The sequence below is a fragment of the Kwoniella botswanensis genome, chromosome 1 (assembly GCF_036426115.1).
Source record: "Kwoniella botswanensis chromosome 1, complete sequence".
NCBI lineage: Eukaryota > Fungi > Basidiomycota > Tremellomycetes > Tremellales > Cryptococcaceae > Kwoniella > Kwoniella botswanensis.
Genome location: NC_088599.1, coordinates 16557398 through 16578376, shown reverse-complemented (window position 1 = coordinate 16578376; position 20979 = coordinate 16557398). Strand labels below are relative to the sequence as shown.

Genomic DNA, 20979 nt, shown 5'->3' with positions numbered 1-20979 from the left:
TGGAGTGGGTTGAATTGGGGGGATGTAGGTATATGAGTCTAGAGTGACGGTAGGATGGGATAAGATACAAGATATATCTATATATGTATACACCAGTCGATTCGATGATGGACGGGGGTCTGTTGTGTTGTTGTGAGAGTGAGAATTAGAGTTGGATGTGTAGATGGTAATTCAACGTGACGCGACTGACTTTGTTTATGACACAGGACCATGATATGATGGGATAAATTACAATAAAATCACTCCAGAATAATCATACTCTCGTGTACCACGCGTAAGAACCAAACACGCGGATTGATCATGTTGTATCGCAAAAATAAGTAAACATCAACCGTAGAACATTACTTTCAACGACATTATCATCATACTCTGTGATACGAGCAGTACCAGTCGAATCAACCGTGGTCCATAACCATGGCACTATCGAATTACCATGGTCAGCCTGGCGCATACTTACCGAGACCATTCTCTTTACAGGCGATATTAGACGAGAGTTCTTCCAATAACACTTCACCTTCGATAGACTTGCAGTGGGAACCCTTCCAGAGACATGTCGAAGCTTTCCTGACAGCTGTGAGTCTCTCAGCTGACGTATACTCTCTGAATCTCTGGCTGATCGGAAGGTGAACTCTTTAGATCGATGATTATACGATAGCCGCGAAAACTGAGATAGCAGCTCGAGCAAGCGATCATGTGAACCAGATGAGGGACTTGAAAGCTGAGAGGGAAGAGGTGGAGAGGAGGATAAAGCTTGAACGAGAGAGGGAAGGCGAGATGTTGGCGAGTGAGTCATCGTATTGACACAGGACCCAAAGCCGGTCATCCGTTCCCATCATATAAGGAAGTGAATTGAATGTCTAGTATAGTCGAGCTGACGAGATACCTAATGTTGAATTGCAGCTCTCGAATCCGAACGGCACACATTGACAGACCTCACTTCTTCATTAAACCACTTGGAATCATCTTTGCAGAAAGTGAAAGATCAATCATCATCTTTAGAATCCGAATTGAATGTGATACGGAAAGAAGTGACTACTGAACGTACGGAGAAAGATCGTCAGAAATCTAGATTGAACGAAATGCGAAAGAGGGATGAGCGGGAGTTGATAGAGCTGGAAGAAAATGTTGGATTCACTGTTAATGGGATAAGACGTAAGTGTTATTTTTCTTTCTCTCTGTATGAAAATGAGAACCCGGATCCATCCGTGCACCTCAACGTGATCGCACAAGTGACAATGACTTGGAGGAGTTCTTATGATTCTATGCACGGAGAAGAATTTTTCTCCTGTTTAGTACCTCACAATCGCTGACGATACCATGTGTATGTCATAGCCGACCTGTTGATGATGAGATTCACTTTACTCGACCACAGAGATCCAACGAGAGAATTCTCTTTCCTCATCGATATATCCAAACAGGACTATACTGGTTAGTCTAATCCCGATGGACGATTCTTCGTAGATGGAATGACAGCTTACTCATGTTGGACACTTCATTTAGTACCAAATTGCGATCCCCCAATACCAAATCTATCAGAACTTGTCCGACAGTTGAATCACGATAGGGACATCTATACGTTCATCAAGAGGGGTAAGTGATGAAAATCTGTTCATGTCCTCAGAATTCATTTCTCATGTTTTATTGTCATTGCTGAGTGATGTTTTGATTGATCGCAGTGAGGAAATCATTCCGAGCTTTGATACCAAATCCAACCTCATCAACCAAATTTGACGAGCTATCTGGACCTGGATTGGGATTAAGGACACCGGCCATGCCAGGTAATCATAGGGTATTATCACATTCGACGAAGGATAATGTCATAGTGGATGGTACGGCTATGGACGGTCTGAGCTTGACCAATAGGTTGAAATAGATGGAAAACGTCTTGATAGCGTGATATGGGGATTGGGGCGGACCTATCTGTAAATTTACGATATAATATAGTGAAGACCTACTGTATATTTTATTTTTCCATCTATATCTCTATGGACATTTGGGTCCATCATGGGTTCTTATCATGATTATGCGTTGTATGTAATTAGGTGCCACACTCTGGATCTACAGCGGGGTTATGGGTCGTATGAGAGTGAGTGAGTGTAGTCAGTAACAGTGGTGAGTGCCACTGATGAGATGTATGATGAGGCGCGTGCTGGAACATGGAGCGTCACTCTTAACACTCTGAGCACTTTGACTCACTTACCTAAACATCCATCCACCTCTATATCAATCCAATCAAATCAATATATCATTCAACTTCATCAGGATACATAACACAAACAAGTGAACAACGGTTTCTATAAGAAGTCATCGACTATCTCGATTTCCAATTGATATAGAAAAGAAGAAGTGGAATCTACCAAGTCGAGTTCAGCCTTATACCCTTCCCGTCGTCCATTCCCTTTCTTCTCCTCGATAGAACAGACTCAAACCCATCATGTCCTCCAACGACGATGTCGACGCATGGATCGCTCAGTTGATGCAATGCAAGCCTCTGAGCGAACCGGAAGTGAAGAAGCTGTGCGATAAGGTGAGTTCGAGCTCTCTATTCCCGTTGAGCAAGGGTTCAGTGAAGGAGTAGGATGGGGATCACATTACAACCTGCTGGATTAAGGATCGTACAGTCTTGGGGGATAGCTAGATGTGTAACTTTATTTTGATTTGATGATCACAATCGTTTGTGTTGGTCATCTACTTTGAACCATCAACCGACTGTAATGTCCGTCGCTGAACTGTAAAATCGAGGAGAGAAAGATCCTTTATTCTCTTACATCCGTCAAAATCTCTTCTATCCCCCTCAATCATTTGGTCCTTTGGCTTGATTGGGCATTTTCAATTGCTACAGACGCTGATAATTTGGATTTTTCGTTTTGGCATTGCAGGCAAGAGAAGTATTGATGGAAGAATCAAATGTTCAACCTGTACGGTGTCCCGTAACAGTTTGTGGAGATATCCATGGACAGTTTGTGAGTTGTGGTCCTACTGTCCATCACATTCTCCGTTTCTCGTCATTTGCCCTTGTTGTGGGTCTGAAAATTTACTGATCAACTTTGTAAACGATAGCACGATCTTTCAGAACTATTCCGAATTGGAGGTAATTCCCCCGATACCAACTACCTCTTCATGGGCGATTACGTCGACCGAGGTTATTATTCTGTCGAAACGGTCACTCTCCTCGTCGCGTTGAAGTTGAGATACAGAGATCGAGTGACGATCCTCAGAGGGAATCACGAATCTAGACAGATCACTCAAGTGTATGGATTTTACGATGAATGTCTTAGGAAATATGGGAATGCGAATGTATGGAAATTCTTCACGGATTTGTTCGATTATCTACCATTAACGGCTTTGATCGATAATCAAGTGAGTCAACAATTCTCTCTCAATCTTGACATCGATAGTCAGTTCGGAGTACAGTACTGACTAGTTTTCTGCCATAGATCTTCTGTCTTCACGGTGGTCTCTCGCCATCTATTGATACACTCGATCACATCCGATCCATCGACCGTATCCAAGAAGTACCCCACGAGGGCCCAATGTGCGACTTGCTCTGGTCAGATCCTGATGATAGATGCGGTTGGGGTATAAGTCCAAGAGGTGCAGGATACACTTTCGGTCAAGATATTTCAGAGGCATTCAGTGAGTTATCTCTTCTTTCTACACCTTTACGCGTCTGTCCATATATTCATGATATACTAATTGACGCTCCGCTGCAGACCACAATAACGGCTTAACGTTGGTGGCCCGAGCACATCAACTGGTCATGGAAGGTTTCTCGTGGTCACAAGAACGAAATGTCGTTACCATCTTCTCAGCACCAAATTACTGCTATAGATGTGGAAACCAAGCTGCTATATTAGAAGTTGATGATGCCTTGAAATACACCTTGTGAGTGGTTGACCTGCTCAGGTCTCTGAATTGACGAGTCCAATACAACCATTGCTGACGTCTGATGTCTTTACTCAGCCTACAATTCGACCCAGCACCTAGAGCAGGTGAACCTCTTGTATCACGAAGACCACCAGATTATGTGAGTTGTGCATCGCACTCCCATTCCATCGTGTTCGATGTCTGACCTTGTACATGTTCGTAGTTCCTTTAAACAACGACGACATTACCATTGTATGTATCAATCAATCAACAAACAAGACAACAAGAAATCAAAATATAGAAATGAACAAATAATCAAACAATGCGGTAGTAAACCCTTCCCTTTTCATCCCATTCAATCCATTCTCTGTCATCATTCTAGACTTTTCAACCTTTTTTTCGTACATAAAATCGTTCATTATGTTTTGTTATTGTCTATGTTTAGAAGAACCCCCAAAGGTGAAGAGAGAGAAGTATTAGCTTTTTCAAACACTTATATACCCCGGATCACCTTTTTCCATACAGACTACAGAAGTTACAAGAAATAAATGACATGTCATCTTTTATCCATCCGAACGATGTACTGACTCGACTGCATCCAACATGTTATCCTTCGGCTTACTGATCCGTTGTGGAACTGAAACATCTGATTGAACATACAAATATTGCGTTGCTGTATTTGTATTGATTAACTTATTGACTAATCTTTAAATCAGAGGATCAGCAAGAGTAAGATGATGAGGACCCGATACAGTATCAATCATAACTTGCCAGTCGGTCATCTTCTGGTAAAAGGGAAGCAATTGACATCGACCGCTGCCACTCTGACAATGACGTAAGATCCTTTCAATAATTTCCTTTGGTATTCTAACCCTTTTCGACTCTATAGGGTATATCTCCAGTATACCATCCATCCTTTGACCTAGGTCTGACGTCTGACCATCTTCTTTTCAACGATTTACGTACCCTTTCATTGTTCGACTCCTACTCTGTGTCGGATAATCATGATCATGATCATCCTCATCATCATTTGGCTAGTAAGTTGAACCATTGTGAGTCGACTCCGTGTAGGGTATAATTGACCTTAAAACTATTCTGATTCTGGTAATTCCACACAGGATCGTATAAATATAAAACGATAAGAAAACGAAACGATATCAGGTGGGTGATGCTCCATCTAATCTGATCACACTGGATTAGATTACTCACTCACTTGGACCGCTGGAAGGCCTCAATTCAATTCTTCACTATTGACTGTTGACTTTGCTTACTTGAACCGATCCCAGATCATCGTACTTCTACCTCTTACTTGATTCATTGAATAACCACAAAAACAAAAACAAAAGAAAAGGAGCATCGAATGAAATTGTACACTGTACAGTCCGCTCGACTCAATCTATACGGGCCGACAACGACAAAGACAAAAAAGTATCTTCTACGATATCACCCATCAAACAGTCTTCCGATAGCATTATAAACTGCTAACACATCACCCATCCTGTTTTCGACAAGCCCAACTATCAATTAAATCGAAGCGGGACCGACCACATGAAATTTACCCAATCTCAACCTAAGTTGATATTTCCCACAAGACGTTCATCTACCAATAAAGATCAATCGACTACGACTTCGACTTGGAATTCAACTTCAATTTCGAGATCAGCATCACAATTACCCAAAACCAAATCTAGACCTACATTTATACAAAAGACTAAATCGTTCATCAACAACAATAGCCATAGTAGTTCCGGAACTTCATCTGCTCCGACACCAACGCCAACAATATCATTCGAAAAGAAAGGACTTACGTTCTCCACCAAATATCAACCACAAAAAGAACAAACCCAAACCCTAGGGAGGTCGAGGACAAACGAGAATCAAATTCGTAAACAACCTCGTACACCACCTACACCTGATCAACCCCATCGTACCAAATCCCAAAAACAACAACAGCGACAGGAACGACAAAGCTTGAACGACGGATTGGCGATTTGTTTATTTGGGTATTCAGTCCAAGCTCAAACTCATCAAATTGATAGACAACTGAGCAGCAACACCATCAACGAGTCTAGCAATCCTTCGATTCATTCAAAAGAGGAGAAAGAGAAAGACACAAGAGAAAATACCTCGAGCAAAATCCCAAGTAGTCTACTTGATACAATGTACGATTCGACTTATGAAGAAGAGATAAGACAACAGGCAGTGATGTCTGTGAGTTTAGCCTAGGTTCCATTTCATGCCACAAACTGCTCTTACGTACCAACAGTTAATGGCAATTTTCGAGATTTGAACAATTTACTGACTACTTGGTTTGATGGGTTGATAACGATATAGGAAGTTCTACCTGATGCTGAGATGTGGGCTAAATGGGAAAAGACCGAAGCTCCATTGAGACAAGGTAGAGGATGGTATCCGAGATTGGTGAGTTTGCCTATTTACGTCACAGCACAATGGGTGAACAATCATTTGATAAGTCATTAGTAATACTGATACTCTCGTGGTATGACTAAATAAAGGATCGACATTTTCTCGAATTACTAGTAATATCCGAGATCCACGCTCTCTCACACCCTTTATCGGGTACAAACACTCCACCGGGCCAGGCCGATCGAATCCACCGACATGCCTCGAGAGTGAGGAGAGTAGCATGTGAAAGGATAGGTAGTGAGAGGTTGAACGCTTATTGCGAGAGGGTAAGGGAGGCTTTTGAGGCTTATATGATGGGTGGGTGGTCGACTGGGGGGATTCATACCACAGCGGCACAGCAACAACACGCTCAATCACGGGCACAAGGAGAGGAAGAAGAGGACGAGGAAGGGAAAGAAACGAAAGTGAATGATAAGGATGATGATGACTTTTTGGGAGATAGTATAAGAGGTAGACAATTGAAGAAAGGTAAAAGTAGTGTATTCAATCGCAACAAGAGTGGCAATGACGATGGAGAAGAGAAAATACCGAAAATTAATATTATACCGAGTCAAGAAACAGACCATGAAGGAGGAGAAGAAGGTGATGACGACGAAAGTATGAAATCCAATATGGACACAGAATTGAGTGAGTTGAGAGAACGATCGAATGAAGGTTCACTGCTCGGTTCTGAGCTGGAGTCGGAGGCGGAAAGTACGATCAAGCATGGTGAAGATAGAGGGATGGAGAAGGGGAATAAGATGGATTTGGAAATGGATATGGATGATATTACTTATTCGTCGATTGTGAAAGATAACAACTTCCTTGTGAGTACTACTATCGGAACACAATCAATAGGTTCAAGCTGATTTGAGTTTGGGGGATCTGATATTTTGGGTGTCCACTATTAGACATTGAACAAACTGAAAGATTCTTGACTACCTGTTTATTGAGCGATCCATCCCTTCCGAAGTCTTTCACAGCCTTATCATTAAGTGGAATAAGCCTGAACCATTACTCGAAACTGTGATTGTGAATAACATTAAGGAATCTTTCACGACTACACCTGACAAACAGAAGAAAACCGGCACACGAGTTGTACAATACCTCATGACTATCATAGCATACATAGTATGACGATACACTTCATTTCTCAATTTGCATCACCAGGTGACTATCTTAGAACACCTACTGCACTTAGCTTCAAATACATCTGTATGCATTTACTGTACGATCACTTTGTGCTATTATGGATCCCCATGACAAGAGCCCTTGAACAAGACGAAAACAAAACAGTATGAAAGCGTACAGAGGTGAGTACAGTTAAAATTGTTTTTCATATCATATCATGTTTTATACAATATACAAAATTTCGTTGATTTCTTTCTTTTCTTGGTATGTAATTCGCACAATTTTGGTGAATTGGTTACAAATTTGTTCCTTTTCTCAAGTAAATGAACGGGTATATATAGGGTTATATACAGTACACATACAATATCATTTATTGATCAACAACAAGTGATTCACGCCAACATCCTTGTTTACTGATTCGTTCCTCCTTTTGGTATATCTTTCACCAAGATACAACGTCGGACACGGAGTTAAGCGTCATTATCAACATGGATTATGGGCAAAGTGATCAAAAGTGCCCATGATCTCTCAAGAGCCGTTCGCCCATCTAAATACAGATATATCAGTCAAAGCTCCGCTGAGATACGTCACATGCGATGGAAACCAGACTTACAGGAGAAACACCTCGTTTCTTAGTCCCCTCGCTGAACCTTCTTGACCTACTTGCCGCATTGGGTCCTCCGGAGATGGTCACCGCTCTGTTGATTGGAGGTTCGGCCTGAGGAGGTCCAGGTGCGAATGCCGGTGCTGGGGCTGGGGCAGGAGCGGGGATGGAATGGATGTTGTTGGATGCTGGAGGGGATGTTGGGAGAGGTGCGCTGGGGAGGGGAGGGGAAAGGAAAGCGGGCTATAAAAAAATGTCGCAGAGTTAGCTTGACCTCGATCTCACAATTTGACAATTTTCGTGAATGCGAAGCCGGGGTATGATAGTCATTTGATTGATTCTCACAAAGCATAGTACTCACCCTATATCCCGATCCACTCAAACTCAATCTCCTCAACACCCCCTGACCTTTCGCAGCCTTATCGGCCAATACTCCTCCAGGGAGCGAATTTCCTTGTGTTCCAGCGGTGGTCGGTGTGTTGTTGGGAGTATCTCCAAAACCACCTTTTAACATAGTTGCGATGGGTGAAGTATGACTAGGTGATTTAGCAGCAGTAGTGACAGGTAAAGACATTGACATTGTTCTTCTACCTCCTACCCATGATTTGGTCGTGGTTGTGAAATCACCAAATTCAAACGAGTCGTGTTCGTCGTGATCATCTTCATGCTCAAATGGTATATCAAACCCTTTTTGCTTGGTTGGAGATCCGCCGTTCAGGTTGGTAGGTGATTTACCTAATGAACTTGCCCATTTGAATATCCCTCCGCCAGTGTTAGCTGTAGGAGTAGTGGATACACCTAGCTTATCATGCCCCGCTGCGGGAGGGTTAGTCTGAGCGAAGAAGGGAGTTTGGGGTGAGACTGAGATGGATGAACCAGGGGTGGTGGATGGAAGAGGCGGCGAGAAAATTGGCTGGGAATGAGCTGGATGATGGTGGATATCGGAAGTAGAGGCGGAGATTGGGATTGGAGCTGTCATCGTTGCGAGAACGAGTGAATGTCTGAGAAGGTGAGAAAGAGGGAGATAGTGTCTGTGACAAAGGGCGCATCAGCTCAGCTTATCATGTGATGGTCAATGACTGCTCGACTCACTAGGCTTTGTTCAAGGAGCAAGACCAAGGACGATGAAAGGATTTCTCACGAGCCAAGAACGTGTGTGTTGCCTTGATGACGTCGAGCGTCTGTCGTGTTCTATGAGCACGAGGATGGGCTTCTTCTTCTTTTAGTACTTGACCCGGTAAGAGCTATGACAGGGTGACCTTCTTTTGTCGGGGTTGATGTTGACAATAGGTCGAGTGGGGCGTTGTGTACTTGTCTTGTGAGATACCGATCAACGAGTATGGGTCTCTTACAGCTATAGCAGACTGGCTAGATACGATGAGGTTATCCTGTACTCTGTGGTGGATACAACGAGTCAATGCGAAGATTGCTGGGTGAGAATGTGTAGAAAGATAGTAAGGCAGTTGAATAGGTTATAGGGTTGAATAGGTTATGTAGGATTGACCAGCTGATCGAAGGTGGGGTTCATCTACACTAAGATTACTCCTACCTTTGATTGGGGGTTAGGAGTCGCTCGCATTGGTACTCGTATGGATCTACGCACCACCCTGATCTAACCTCACAAATTACCACATTGGGCTGAGCACCCCACAACTCATCATTCACTATCAGTCAGCAGTGTGGAGACCCGTGGGTATCAGAGTGAGTCGGCCGCCGGCTACCATGAGATGTTCTTCTGGCTGCGAGGATGTGATGTCTGAAGGTAAAAGGAGACGTGTGCTTCCATTGGTACTACTACTACGGCCTTGATACTTGTGGCCGATGCAGCTATGAGGCCTTTGCCCTTCTACATCGACCTCGTACAGGTAGCTCAATGGTTGTTCAACGACAGTAACGCTTTTCATTGCATGTGTTCATCACGTCCAGCTTGTTTGTACAGTCCGTCGACCGATACAACAGACTGTAGACATCCTAATCGGGGCGTGTACTGACCCACCCTCGGCCTCATGTATATGACTGCGAGGACTCCGTAGCCGGGACAAACAATGTTGACGTCCTATATATTATTCGCTGGTAGAACGGTTGACTATAGACGTTCACATGAGCGCTTCAATATCAGCTTCACTTTCATAGATCCTGTCAATGCTATGTCCATGTCAGATCCTCCGAGGTTTCAGGTTTGAAAGGCCATGACACTCGTCTGCCGTAGTGGAATGTTGCTAGACTAGGGCTAGTGCAAGTCACTGCCACATCATCGTGATATCATTGTCATCTCATCACATCCGCAAATGCTGCACCGCGTAGAAGTACGACCAGCCAGTGAGCAGATGTGAGAAAAAGGGTACCCTCATCGCAGATAGGATAAACAAGCATAGAGAATTGAGATGCTATTTCAAGCACCTCGGACCGCGCAAACACGTACACAGCATCTAGGGGAGTAAACCCTGAAATCGACGCGAATTAAGCTTTTAGAGGTGTTATCGGCTAAAACGGAAACCGTCTTTCTTGTTTTGATTTTTTTTTCTTTATGGGTTGCTCAGTCAAGGCTTGTTCCGTGAGAATTGAGTGAGAGATGCATGGTCGGGATCACAATGCGATTGTTTGTATCTTGTTATAGATGCTGCAAAACATTTCCTGTTCATTTCTTGCATCCTCTTCATCATCCCATACACATCGCTATTCAGCACGAGCTTCTCTTGGCAGACTCTGACTCTCTTTGACGACGCGAACCTATCCGTGAGTAAAAATCTCATCGTACCTCGTCATTGTCAACGGGCGCACTGTTCGCTTGCGCATGTTGTCGAGCTGTGTGTCCGCGTGTCCGTGTGTAACAGTAGTGTGTGAGAACATCCGAAAGGAACGATCAACGCTGACTCTCACTTTGTAACTCCGCTACCTTCCCCTTCCTTACAATCGCTCAAAATCATCAACATCTTTCGAAAATCCGTTTTACTCTCATCTTCACCATCTCCTTCAAATTCCCACCTACGCTCGTGTTCTTGGTACCAAATACCAAACAACTTCCATCAACTAATCGCCACTCCTTCTTCTGCCATTCCATCCGATCTGATCTATTTGGCTTGGCATATACCCTTGCAACACCACACAAAACAGCTTTGACAAACCACGACTTGAAGTCAAGCTTCTTTCCTCTCTCTCAACGACCTAACAACAACCTTTCATATCATTACATCTACGACTCAAGACAACTCACTATCACTTGAACTATCACGACAAATAACAACAACATCCACAACCCATCAATCATCATTCACAAGATGCTCTCATCAGCTCTTCTTACACTTCTCCCTCTTCTCGCCTCTGTCCCTCTCTCCCTCGCAGCACTCGATGACAGCTCTGCCCGATCCGCCTCAGTCTATCAAGTAATCACCGATCGATTCGCTCGACCCTCTTCAGTCAGTTCAACATGTACTACCTCTGATAGGAAATACTGCGGTGGTACTTATTCCGCCTTGATCGAGAAATTAGATTATATCCAAGGGATGGGATTCGATACCATCTGGATATCACCTATCGTCGAGAACATCGGTGGGACTACGGGTGAAGGTGAAGCCTATCATGGTTATTGGACTTTAGATGCGGATAAGACCAACGATAATTTCGGTACTGCCGATGATCTCAAGAGTCTCTCTACGGCATTACACAACAAGGGAATGTACCTTATGGTTGACGTGGTGGTCAATCACGTAGCTGCTACTTCAAGTAGTACTTTCACTCCTAGTTCTTCTTACGGGCAGTTCTCTTCTTCAGATGATTATCATCCTTTCTGCTGGATCACCGATTACAGTAATCAAACCAATGTTGAACAATGTTGGTTGGGTGATGATTCGGTCGCCTTGGCCGATCTCAATACCGATTCCGACACCGTGAAGACTTACTGGAATAATTGGGTAAAAGAATTAGTATCGAATTATACTCTTGATTCAGTCAGGATCGATACCGTCAAGCATGTCCAGAAAGATTTCTGGCCCAACTTTGTCAGTTCAGCTGGAGTTTTCATCCAGGGTGAAGTACTCAATGGAGATCCAACCTATGTATCGGCTTATCAAAGCGATGCCAAAGTAAACCCATTCAACTACCCCGCATACTACCCTCTCATCAGAGGATTCAACCAGACAAGTGGTGATTTGACCGAGTTGGTGACGATGACCCAAACGATCAAGAATAACTTCAGCGACCCCACCTTGTTGGGAAACTTTTTGAACAATCATGATAATCCAAGATTCGAATCTACCGTTACGGATACTTCTGTGAGTGAAACACATCCTATTGTCTTCTTCTCACCTCTTCGTCCAATCTCGCATTCTGCATTGTCATGGTATCAAATGGGCTCTTCATCAAAAGGTATGAAAAAAGCTGATGTTTGTCCGAATAATTCTTAGCTCATCAAAAACGCCCACGCCTACCCATTCGTGACTGACGGTATCCCATACGGATACTACGGTTCCGAAGCTGGATTCACTGGAGGCGCAGACCCAGATAACAGAGAACCTCTCTGGACCGCCAATTACGACACCAGCTCTGACATGTACAAGTTCTTCGCCAGTTTGAATGCCGCCAGGAAAGCTGCCGGAAATGCTTCTGACACTTTCTACACCAATCAGGTGAGTCTAAACACTCACAAAGCAGTTTAGCGATGGACGCTGACCGACTGCGAATCAATGTGATGTCATTAGATGACAGTATCCTCTCTTTCCTCGTCATCCATCCTCGTCGCTAAATCACCTTTGATCTCCGTCCTTTCCAACTCTGGTTCCTCGGCGTCCGACGCCTCAGTGACTGTCCAATCGTCTGCATCAGGCTGGTCAAGCAACACCGAAGTTATCGATGCCATCTCTTGTGAAACCCTCACGACGGACGGATCAGGTAACTTGGCAGTAACCGTTAAGACTGGTTTGCCACGGGTTTTCATCGCTTCCTCTCAGAAAGGAAGTGTATGTTCATCATCATCCAACTCTTCTTCCAGTAGCTCAAGCAACAGTAGTGGAGCTATCAAGGTGGATGTTAGAGGTGGTTGGATGATCGGTGCGGTTGGTGCCGTTGTGGGAGGATTGATGATGGCTTTATAAGGTTAGAAGAGAACCCTTCTTTTTGATTAGACGAGATGAGATGAGACATATATAACGGACAATTGCAATTGCTTGCTTATAGATTATATACGATATGATACAGAGTTATCATGAACGTTCATTTTGATGACATGTCCATCGGGTAAGCTTATGATAGCAAGGCATTGGATGATAGAATGATTGCATGATATTGTTTCATTACAGTGCATATGAGTGCCCGTTGAGTGGTGCGGTGCTATATGGGTTCTTCCCAGTGACGAGAGTCGGATATGAAATGATCATGGTATATAGAGTACAAAGTATGCGTGGGTATAAGATAAGACATGATTTTTCAAAGACCTATGAGGGAGAGGTAAGATTCAGCATCGTGAGAAAGGAATAAAAGCAATAAGACTTTCTGTATTATGTTTTCTACTGGCTGCTTCCCCATTGCAAATCATTTACAAACCCTCCTGAGCCTTTTCTTTCTCCAGCTCTTCCCAGACCTGCTTCTTCTTTATCGTACGTAATTTTGCAGACTCGTGATTTCGAGCTTCACGATCTTTCCTCTATCATTCATACGTACCAACATCATCGCAATCATCAGTATCATTACAAGGACCCATGGCGACATCTCCATCATGAAAGGCATCGTATTATATCCTCCATCTGGATCTCACTCACCTCTTTCCTCAAGCACATGGACAAGGCTGATTTCTGAGCGTTGCATGCACCTGTCAGACGAGCCATCATTCCTTTTGCGTGACATTCTTCTAATGCTTCTATCAGTTCCGCACAGGCTGTTGAAAATCACACACCCCAGACACCCAGGATATGTATTATCACGGATGATGTGATGAGGACGATAAAGTGCATGTGTAGTCGTAGTCAATGTCAACGAAGGGAGGGGAGATATGGTTGGATAGAGAAGATACAAAGAACGGTCAGCTCTGTTGACTTTCATCATGCTCTTTCTTCGGATAAGAGAACCCACCTAGCTGTCTATTTGGGTTACCTAATGGAGCGTGCATTTTCCCGTGTACCTAAAGACTGCCTGTACTGACGCCTTTGGTGATGTATAGTGTGATGAGTATGTGATATGGACGATGGATCAATGATCAATGATCAATGATCAACTAGGTGGCAAAGTGAACAAACAGATCAGAAGCAAGATTCGAAAATATCCGAACAAATGGAGAAAAATCTTGAATTCTCTGAAATCTTAGCCGAACGATTGGATCACCATCATGTTCCATACCTTACTCTATATCTGATATCTTACATCTCACCTCACTTATACATATCCACCCATATCTGTATAATGTCGCCCATACGCTCTACTCTCCTCCGTCAATCAGCAGCTCTCCGCTCTCTGCAACTCCATCAACCTATAGCATCTTCTTCGAGGAGTATCGTGATACCTCCACTTTATCGTCAACCCCTCTCATTCCCTAGATTTTCAGCTATATCAACTAGACGATGGAATTCTTCATCATCATCAAGCAATGCAGATGCGCAAGAGAACCCACAGATAGAAGCTCCCAATGGTAATGGTGATGGGTCGAAGCAGAAGATAGGTCAGATCGAACCTAGATTGTGAGTTAGAGTTTCTTTTTACTTCTATTTATCCCATCCCATCTCATCTCGTCTGATGAGTAATCGACATCTATCATACCACACCTCCTCACACACCCATTCTCTTATACCCAAGCCTCCTAAATGGGAGTCATGTCCTGTCCTCTTCTGTCTGTTTGGCAGCTGATCGTTGTCTGTGTGCTTCCGCTCTCAGACAAATGACATTCACATGTACTGCCAACGAATGTGGACATCGCTCGACACACGAATTCTCCAAAAGAGCTTATACCAAGGGACTAGTATTGGTTCAATGTCCTGAATGTAAAGCTAGGTGAGTGGGAGCTTGTATCCTCTCTCATGCTATCGTATCTTATCCATATAATCATACAATCATGCGAGAAATGCCTCCTTTATTTGAGTAGGTGCTGATGTTGATGGTCTGTTTGACGAATAGACACTTGATAGCAGATCATATAGGATGGTTCAAAGTGAGTTGCAGTCGCATCTCAATCTGATAGATAGATCAATAATAATCGCTAACGGTCGATTTCTTCGCTTGACTACACAGGAAAGTCTGGAAGGCGGAAAGCTCAAAACTGTAGAAGACCTCCTACGTGCTAAAGGCGAGAAGATCAGAAAGGGAAGGGTGAATATGGAAGGTGATATAGAATATGAAGGTGATGATTAGAACATATTAGATCAAATTGTAACAAATATAATGTATTATACGGTATGCATTATCCATCATCTCTCTACTATACCCTAACTACTGATTTCTATTCCTACTGAACTACTTATGATCGATATTTCCCCCCTAACCTACTCCAACATGTCTATTTGTACCCGATCCGGGTAAGGAAAAATCATCTGACTACGAGTACTCGTATTTGTGTACTTATTTCCGACCCTTCTGATTACTAAAGATCCATCTCTCAAGCTAATAAGTATACCTAAATTCCAACCTCTCTTTATCAGTCTTATCCTCATACACCATACCATCTCCTAATCTAGGTACACCATCTCCCGGTGATCCTTCGAATTTCTCTCGATCACTTGCGTCGTTCTGAGAGGATTGTGGTTCATTATACCTCGAAGAGGGTGAAGGTGATGAGTCCAACAGGGCATCTCTCCGTTTATTCTCTTTGATATAGATATATCTCAATAAGAGGGAAGCGCAAGACGCGAATACCATAGCTACTATGACTGATATCCAGGTAGAACGATATTTGATTGGTTTTTCTTGAGTGAATACCAGGCTACAATCAATTTTACATTTGACTTTGTCAGTACTACAACACGATTAGGTAGTTACATTGATAAAATTTTGTGGGGATGCTAAGGATACCGTACTTACTAGGACGATATAATATTACCAGTGACGTATCCTACGAATATCGCCGAGGTCGTAATTCCCTATCAAGTCAAGGAGTCGAATTTCAGTATTAGGTGTCCGGCGGGACATAGGACAAATGGTTTGTTAATCAACTTACCTTCTTGGTTGCTCCTGCTGTGTTGGCAGTAGCGAGGGACAGAAGCAGCTAAAGCATCGAAATCGCATTCAAAGCCAATAAGCAACCAGACGACCTTTTGGGTTTGTTTATAGTTGAAAATCACTTACCACGTATGGAGCACCAAAGGCAGCTACGAGGTAGTATCCTATCAATGGGCCTACACGGGGATGCCAGGGTGCCTGCCAGCTGAAAGAATAGCGATTAGAATGGCCATATTGCACGGATCATCAGCTCGATTGGTCAATACAACGCAATAGGGTGGCAAGTATTTCTGATAAATACACTTACACGACTAGACATCCGACTATGACTGGTATAGTACTTATAGGTAGGAGCTATAGCCAAACGTCGATCACACCGTCAGCCCATCTGACCATCAAGTACATATGGTACAACTAGATAAACCCAAACCTGGGATGGGATGATATCACTCACAATAGTCCTGATATTCTTATACCTATCCGCGAAGTAGGCGAATATCCAAATGGTCACTACTGTCATAGCTCCTCCTGGAATCATCAAAGCCGTAGACCTGATCGAATCGTATCCCCAGGAATTAATGATCTTCGCTCCGAAAACTGTAACAGATCCATTACAGATATATATACTTGCGCCCATCAAAAAGTATATCCAAGTTTTGATATCTTTTACAGCTTCGGCGAGCTGATAGACCTTGATAGGCTGTTGAGATTGTCCATATGGATTTTCATCGAATCTCCGTTTGAGTATCGCTTTTTCCCTCTCGGTGAAAAATCTACCCGGTCGAAGGGGAGAATCAGGCATGATGAAGTATATGAGTATAGCCCAAAAGATCGTGAATGATCCGCCGAAATAATACATTGATTTCCATGGATGAGAACCACCGGTTTTACCCCATCCGATATTGACTATAGCAGTGAACATTGAGAATATCTAGGTTGTGTCAGGGGAAGATCATTGATCAGCACTTAGACCAAGACCAGCTTCGTATGCGTAGCTCTCCACAAGAACAGTGGACCGCAATATAACTCACGCCAGTAGATGAATAGTAGATACCTAATCTCTTAGCTTGTTCCTGAGGTTTCCACCATAACGCAGTGATAGCCACGAACGCAGGACTGACAGCACTTTCTGCCAGACCCAGAAAAACACGTTGGACTACAAATCCGCGGTACGAGTGGACTACCACGGTGAGGATACAGATTATACCCCAGATCAAGACGAAGAAAGAGGCTGTTTTGGCTAGTGGGAATCGAGTAAAGATCAGACCCATAGGTAGCACCTATTACCATATCAACGTCAGTATCAGCAGGGTGACGTGGTACACATAAAACTCGAAACAGCTCACAGCTACGATGTATCCGTAGTAGAATGCAGCGGCTGCTGTACTGTATCTCGTAAGGTATGTAACCCCATTTTTAGTTTCAGTCAAATCCTATCATAGTTCAATATCAATAAAAAGGATGAAAAGATTTTCAATCAAGCAGGTGACCTCAAACACTCACCAAATCGTCTAACATCCCATATAAAATCGCCGTGGACAAAGTGTTCTTATCATAGTACTGTAACCCATAGGTGATCAACATGATAGGTAAAAGTAGAAAATCAATCTTTCGGACTAATTTCTTCTCTGCTTTGGCATATTCGATTGGATCCAAGAGATGACCAGGTTCTTGTTCATTGTGAACTTGAGGACCTTCATCCGAGGAAGAAAGTCGAGATTCACGCATTCTTGGTTCTTGCTGTGAGGTTCGACTAGTCCACTATTCAACTCATGTGAAGTGAGGAATAGGGGGTTTATATACGGAGGGTTCGTTCTGGACTTTGTGAAGGAGTGAAGGATGTTTCTGCACTATATATACACACACAATCCAGCGATGAACAACCCATCCGATCTTCAGATATCCCCAAAGCACCCCTCTACAAGAAATCATCTACCAGCAGGACTCGAGTACTATCCGGATCTAAAACGGAGGTCCGAAAGTTTATCAACCATAAACTGTGTCTGATACATCCCGCAATGAAGAGATCAGGGAGAGAAAACGTGCTTAGATCCGAAATTCAATGGTTCACTTCCGGAAGTATGACTTTGCGACGTTTGTGGCATAGAGTATGTGAAAACGGTTTGATCGTGATGGTGGGGGTGGGGGGGATCCTATCGTGGACGAAAGCTTTCCTGGCTTCCTTTCTCCTCGGAGAGTAGTGCCGAAATAAGCTCTGATGGAAGAAAGGAGTATATCTCTGGAGGTTAAGAAAGGAAGAGCAACTTCGTGATACACATCGAAGTGAGATTTGGGCTGTATCAATCAGCTGATATGAAGAACGCGAGATCCCCGCTATTGATCTTTGTACACTATGTGTGTATTGATCCGCGTTCCGACCGAATGAACAGCAAGCAAGCTTCTTGAGCTTGTGAGAATTGGGAAATTGACTTGACACTCAGTATCGTATCACTCAAAACCGAGGTCAATCGTGACTTCTATACAGCTCCAGCCCTATCTCAAAGCTTGTCTTGTCCAAAAGTTCAAGATGTCTTCGTCATCATTGATCCCGACAGCCGAGGTCAAGGAGAAAGCACGGATGAGAAACAAAGATCCGGAAAAAGCAGTAGATATACCACCTCAACATGAGAACGAGGAAACTATGGCACAGCAGAGCGCATTGGAGACGGGAGAGGTGACTGTCATCCGGAAGATCATCTTAGCAGGGGTGATGATGTTGACCACTTTCATAGCAGTGAGTACAACTTCCCTTAGGAGGTACATACACATAACACTATCTGTTGTTCATGCTCACCGAATAGTGGGTCCAGTCAGCGACCATAGCAAGCTCCTTACTGATCATTCCGGCGTCATCCATCGATCTGGGAATAACGGAATTACAAGCTCAATGGGTGGGTTCGTCTTTCTTCCTACGATGAGTGATGTCCATGCTGATTTGCAAGGAATACCATACAGATCAGCTCGGCTTATTCACTTGCCAATGGGTGGTGAGTCAAGCTCAGACTTCATCCCTGTATGCCCAAGGAAAATTCTGCCAACTGATATGCGATATCTGCTTTCAGCGGTCTACTATTCTTTGGTAGACTCGCCGATTTGTACGGACGAAAGTACCTCTACCTCCTTGGCATGGGTCTGTACACCGTCTTCAGCATAATATCCGGCTTTGTCAGAGTAAGTCGGTGTCCACCTCTTTCCTGCCAGATATTCTTTTTTTGGACTGATCCTGAATGAACATTTGCTTGTGGATTTACTGTAGCAAAGTACCGCCTTGTGTGTCATCCGAGCTCTTACAGGTCTCTCCCTATCCATCGCCTTACCAGCTGCATTCGGTATCGTAGGAGTAACATTCCATTCTGAACCCTCTCGCACAATCGCTTTTGCCTCTTTGGCTTTGGGTTATCCGGTAGGTGCAGGTCCAGGTCAAGTCATAGCTGGGTTGATAGCTGGTACAGGCATGTAGGTGCTCATTTCTTTCTCTTGATCTTCGGTTTGACTTGTTAAGCTCATTGCTTCGATGACTTATAGCAAATCATGGCAATATCTATTCCTCATCTTATCCGGACTAGCTGCCTTCCCATGTTTGATAGGCATATTCATCATTCCTCCTGAACCCACGAGGGCTACTTCGACTCCGACTTCGGACGGAAAGCATTTCGATTATCTCGGAGCTGGATTGATCACTTCGTCCCTGGCATTATTTGGGTTCGGGTTGACGCAAAGTGATTTGATCGATGGAGGCTGGAGTGTACCGTGTAAGCGTCATCCCCTCTTTGCACCTCTCTGCGCTAAATGTTATATTAATGTACATGCCTCAGATATCGGGATATGCGTTGGTATCTCGATAGTGCTTTTAACACTCTTCTTATACTGGCAGAAACAAATTGACAACAAACACCCTTCCATCGCTCCTTTGTTGAATCTAGCCATATTCTCAAGACAGGAGTACAAAGTCACAGCTGTACTTTGTATAACATTCACAGCATATATGTCAATAGCAGTGAGCATCTGTCATCACACTTTCTCAGGTAAGAGTAGATTGTGCTGATAAGACATGACGACGCAGGGTTGGATGTACCTAACGACAATATTCTTTCAAACTCTCCTCCACGAATCTCCCTTACTCAACGCATTGCACGTTCTCCCAGCACCCATCATAGGGATATTCGCATGCTTGCTAGTACCCCTCTTAGCACCTAAGGTACCAGCTCCGTATCTTCTCGTTCTAGGTGGATGCTGTACCGCCATTGCACAATTGTTGTTTGCCGTGGTGCCGCTGGGCAGGAGTTGGTGGGTGAATGGTTTTTTAAGTAATTTGTTCAATCCTTTTGGAGCGGATTTGTGAGTGATCAGAACTCTTCTTCAGAGACATAACTGAGATTTTCGCCATTATAGTACAGTAGGAATCGGATCTATTCTTCTATCCAACCTAGTCAACGAGCAAGTCCATTTCACTCGTATACCTTCTGCACTATATCACCTTGTCGCCACTCGATGGCAGTCCAGCTGACGGCTGGAACAGTGACGAACAGTCAATAGTCGGGGCATTATTCCAAACTGCCATTCAACTCTCATCAACCCTCGGCGTATGTCTCTGCAGTCTTACACAGAAGCTCGTGATGGACAACACTGCATCGTTGGAAAGAGGATTGAGAGTGGCTTTTTGGTTGATGGCTGGTATAAGTTGGAGTTCAGCTTTGATCGCTGGTATAACTATGAGAGAAGTTGGTTTAGCCCAGGATATCAGAGAATCTTGAGATCCCTATAGAGCTTCTGCAGGTGTGTGGTGTAAGTGAATCATGGAAATAAGAACCATTAACCCCATATGACCAAGCTTT

At 43.7% G+C, this 20979-nt stretch overlaps 9 protein-coding genes across 9 annotated transcripts; 6 read left to right on the top strand and 3 right to left on the bottom strand.

Moving 5' to 3' along the window:
* Positions 1 to 414: 414 nt before the first annotated feature.
* L199_006276 (uncharacterized protein) lies at positions 415 to 1873 on the top strand (the record flags this gene model as incomplete). The annotated part of the gene is made up of 6 exons (XM_064891976.1): positions 415 to 573; positions 637 to 784; positions 901 to 1152; positions 1333 to 1428; positions 1501 to 1590; positions 1677 to 1873. The coding sequence occupies 6 exons, from the start codon at positions 415 to 417 to the stop codon at positions 1871 to 1873; spliced, it is 942 nt and encodes a 313-aa protein (XP_064748048.1).
* Positions 1874 to 2434: 561 nt separating this feature from the next.
* Positions 2435 to 4072, top strand: L199_006275 (serine/threonine-protein phosphatase PP2A catalytic subunit; the record flags this gene model as incomplete). Its single annotated transcript, XM_064891975.1, has 6 exons — positions 2435 to 2527; positions 2880 to 2963; positions 3061 to 3360; positions 3438 to 3636; positions 3714 to 3885; positions 3964 to 4072. The coding sequence occupies 6 exons, from the start codon at positions 2435 to 2437 to the stop codon at positions 4070 to 4072; spliced, it is 957 nt and encodes a 318-aa protein (XP_064748047.1).
* Positions 4073 to 5415: 1343 nt separating this feature from the next.
* Positions 5416 to 7211, top strand: L199_006274 (uncharacterized protein; the record flags this gene model as incomplete). The annotated part of the gene is made up of 4 exons (XM_064891974.1): positions 5416 to 6078; positions 6202 to 6288; positions 6384 to 7100; positions 7185 to 7211. 4 exons carry the CDS (start codon positions 5416 to 5418, stop codon positions 7209 to 7211), a joined length of 1494 nt encoding a protein of 497 aa, XP_064748046.1.
* Positions 7212 to 7912: 701 nt separating this feature from the next.
* L199_006273 (uncharacterized protein) lies at positions 7913 to 8987 on the bottom strand (the record flags this gene model as incomplete). Its single annotated transcript, XM_064891973.1, has 3 exons — positions 7913 to 7951; positions 8018 to 8251; positions 8370 to 8987. The coding sequence occupies 3 exons, from the start codon at positions 8985 to 8987 to the stop codon at positions 7913 to 7915; spliced, it is 891 nt and encodes a 296-aa protein (XP_064748045.1).
* Positions 8988 to 11286: 2299 nt separating this feature from the next.
* Positions 11287 to 13098, top strand: L199_006272 (uncharacterized protein; the record flags this gene model as incomplete). Its single annotated transcript, XM_064891972.1, has 3 exons — positions 11287 to 12279; positions 12412 to 12633; positions 12706 to 13098. 3 exons carry the CDS (start codon positions 11287 to 11289, stop codon positions 13096 to 13098), a joined length of 1608 nt encoding a protein of 535 aa, XP_064748044.1.
* Positions 13099 to 13538: 440 nt separating this feature from the next.
* L199_006271 (uncharacterized protein) lies at positions 13539 to 14108 on the bottom strand (the record flags this gene model as incomplete). The annotated part of the gene is made up of 3 exons (XM_064891971.1): positions 13539 to 13646; positions 13762 to 13877; positions 14072 to 14108. 3 exons carry the CDS (start codon positions 14106 to 14108, stop codon positions 13539 to 13541), a joined length of 261 nt encoding a protein of 86 aa, XP_064748043.1.
* A 290-nt stretch (positions 14109 to 14398) lies between these two features.
* L199_006270 (uncharacterized protein) lies at positions 14399 to 15340 on the top strand (the record flags this gene model as incomplete). Its single annotated transcript, XM_064891970.1, has 4 exons — positions 14399 to 14673; positions 14867 to 14983; positions 15107 to 15140; positions 15221 to 15340. 4 exons carry the CDS (start codon positions 14399 to 14401, stop codon positions 15338 to 15340), a joined length of 546 nt encoding a protein of 181 aa, XP_064748042.1.
* A 249-nt stretch (positions 15341 to 15589) lies between these two features.
* L199_006269 (uncharacterized protein) lies at positions 15590 to 17872 on the bottom strand (the record flags this gene model as incomplete). The annotated part of the gene is made up of 9 exons (XM_064891969.1): positions 15590 to 15908; positions 16007 to 16065; positions 16143 to 16190; positions 16271 to 16349; positions 16452 to 16498; positions 16599 to 17075; positions 17176 to 17424; positions 17491 to 17577; positions 17648 to 17872. 9 exons carry the CDS (start codon positions 17870 to 17872, stop codon positions 15590 to 15592), a joined length of 1590 nt encoding a protein of 529 aa, XP_064748041.1.
* An 850-nt stretch (positions 17873 to 18722) lies between these two features.
* L199_006268 (uncharacterized protein) lies at positions 18723 to 20898 on the top strand (the record flags this gene model as incomplete). Its single annotated transcript, XM_064891968.1, has 10 exons — positions 18723 to 18878; positions 18946 to 19035; positions 19100 to 19131; positions 19207 to 19315; positions 19401 to 19600; positions 19670 to 19896; positions 19960 to 20141; positions 20208 to 20482; positions 20537 to 20581; positions 20664 to 20898. The coding sequence occupies 10 exons, from the start codon at positions 18723 to 18725 to the stop codon at positions 20896 to 20898; spliced, it is 1551 nt and encodes a 516-aa protein (XP_064748040.1).
* Between the last annotated feature and the right edge of the window lie 81 nt (positions 20899 to 20979).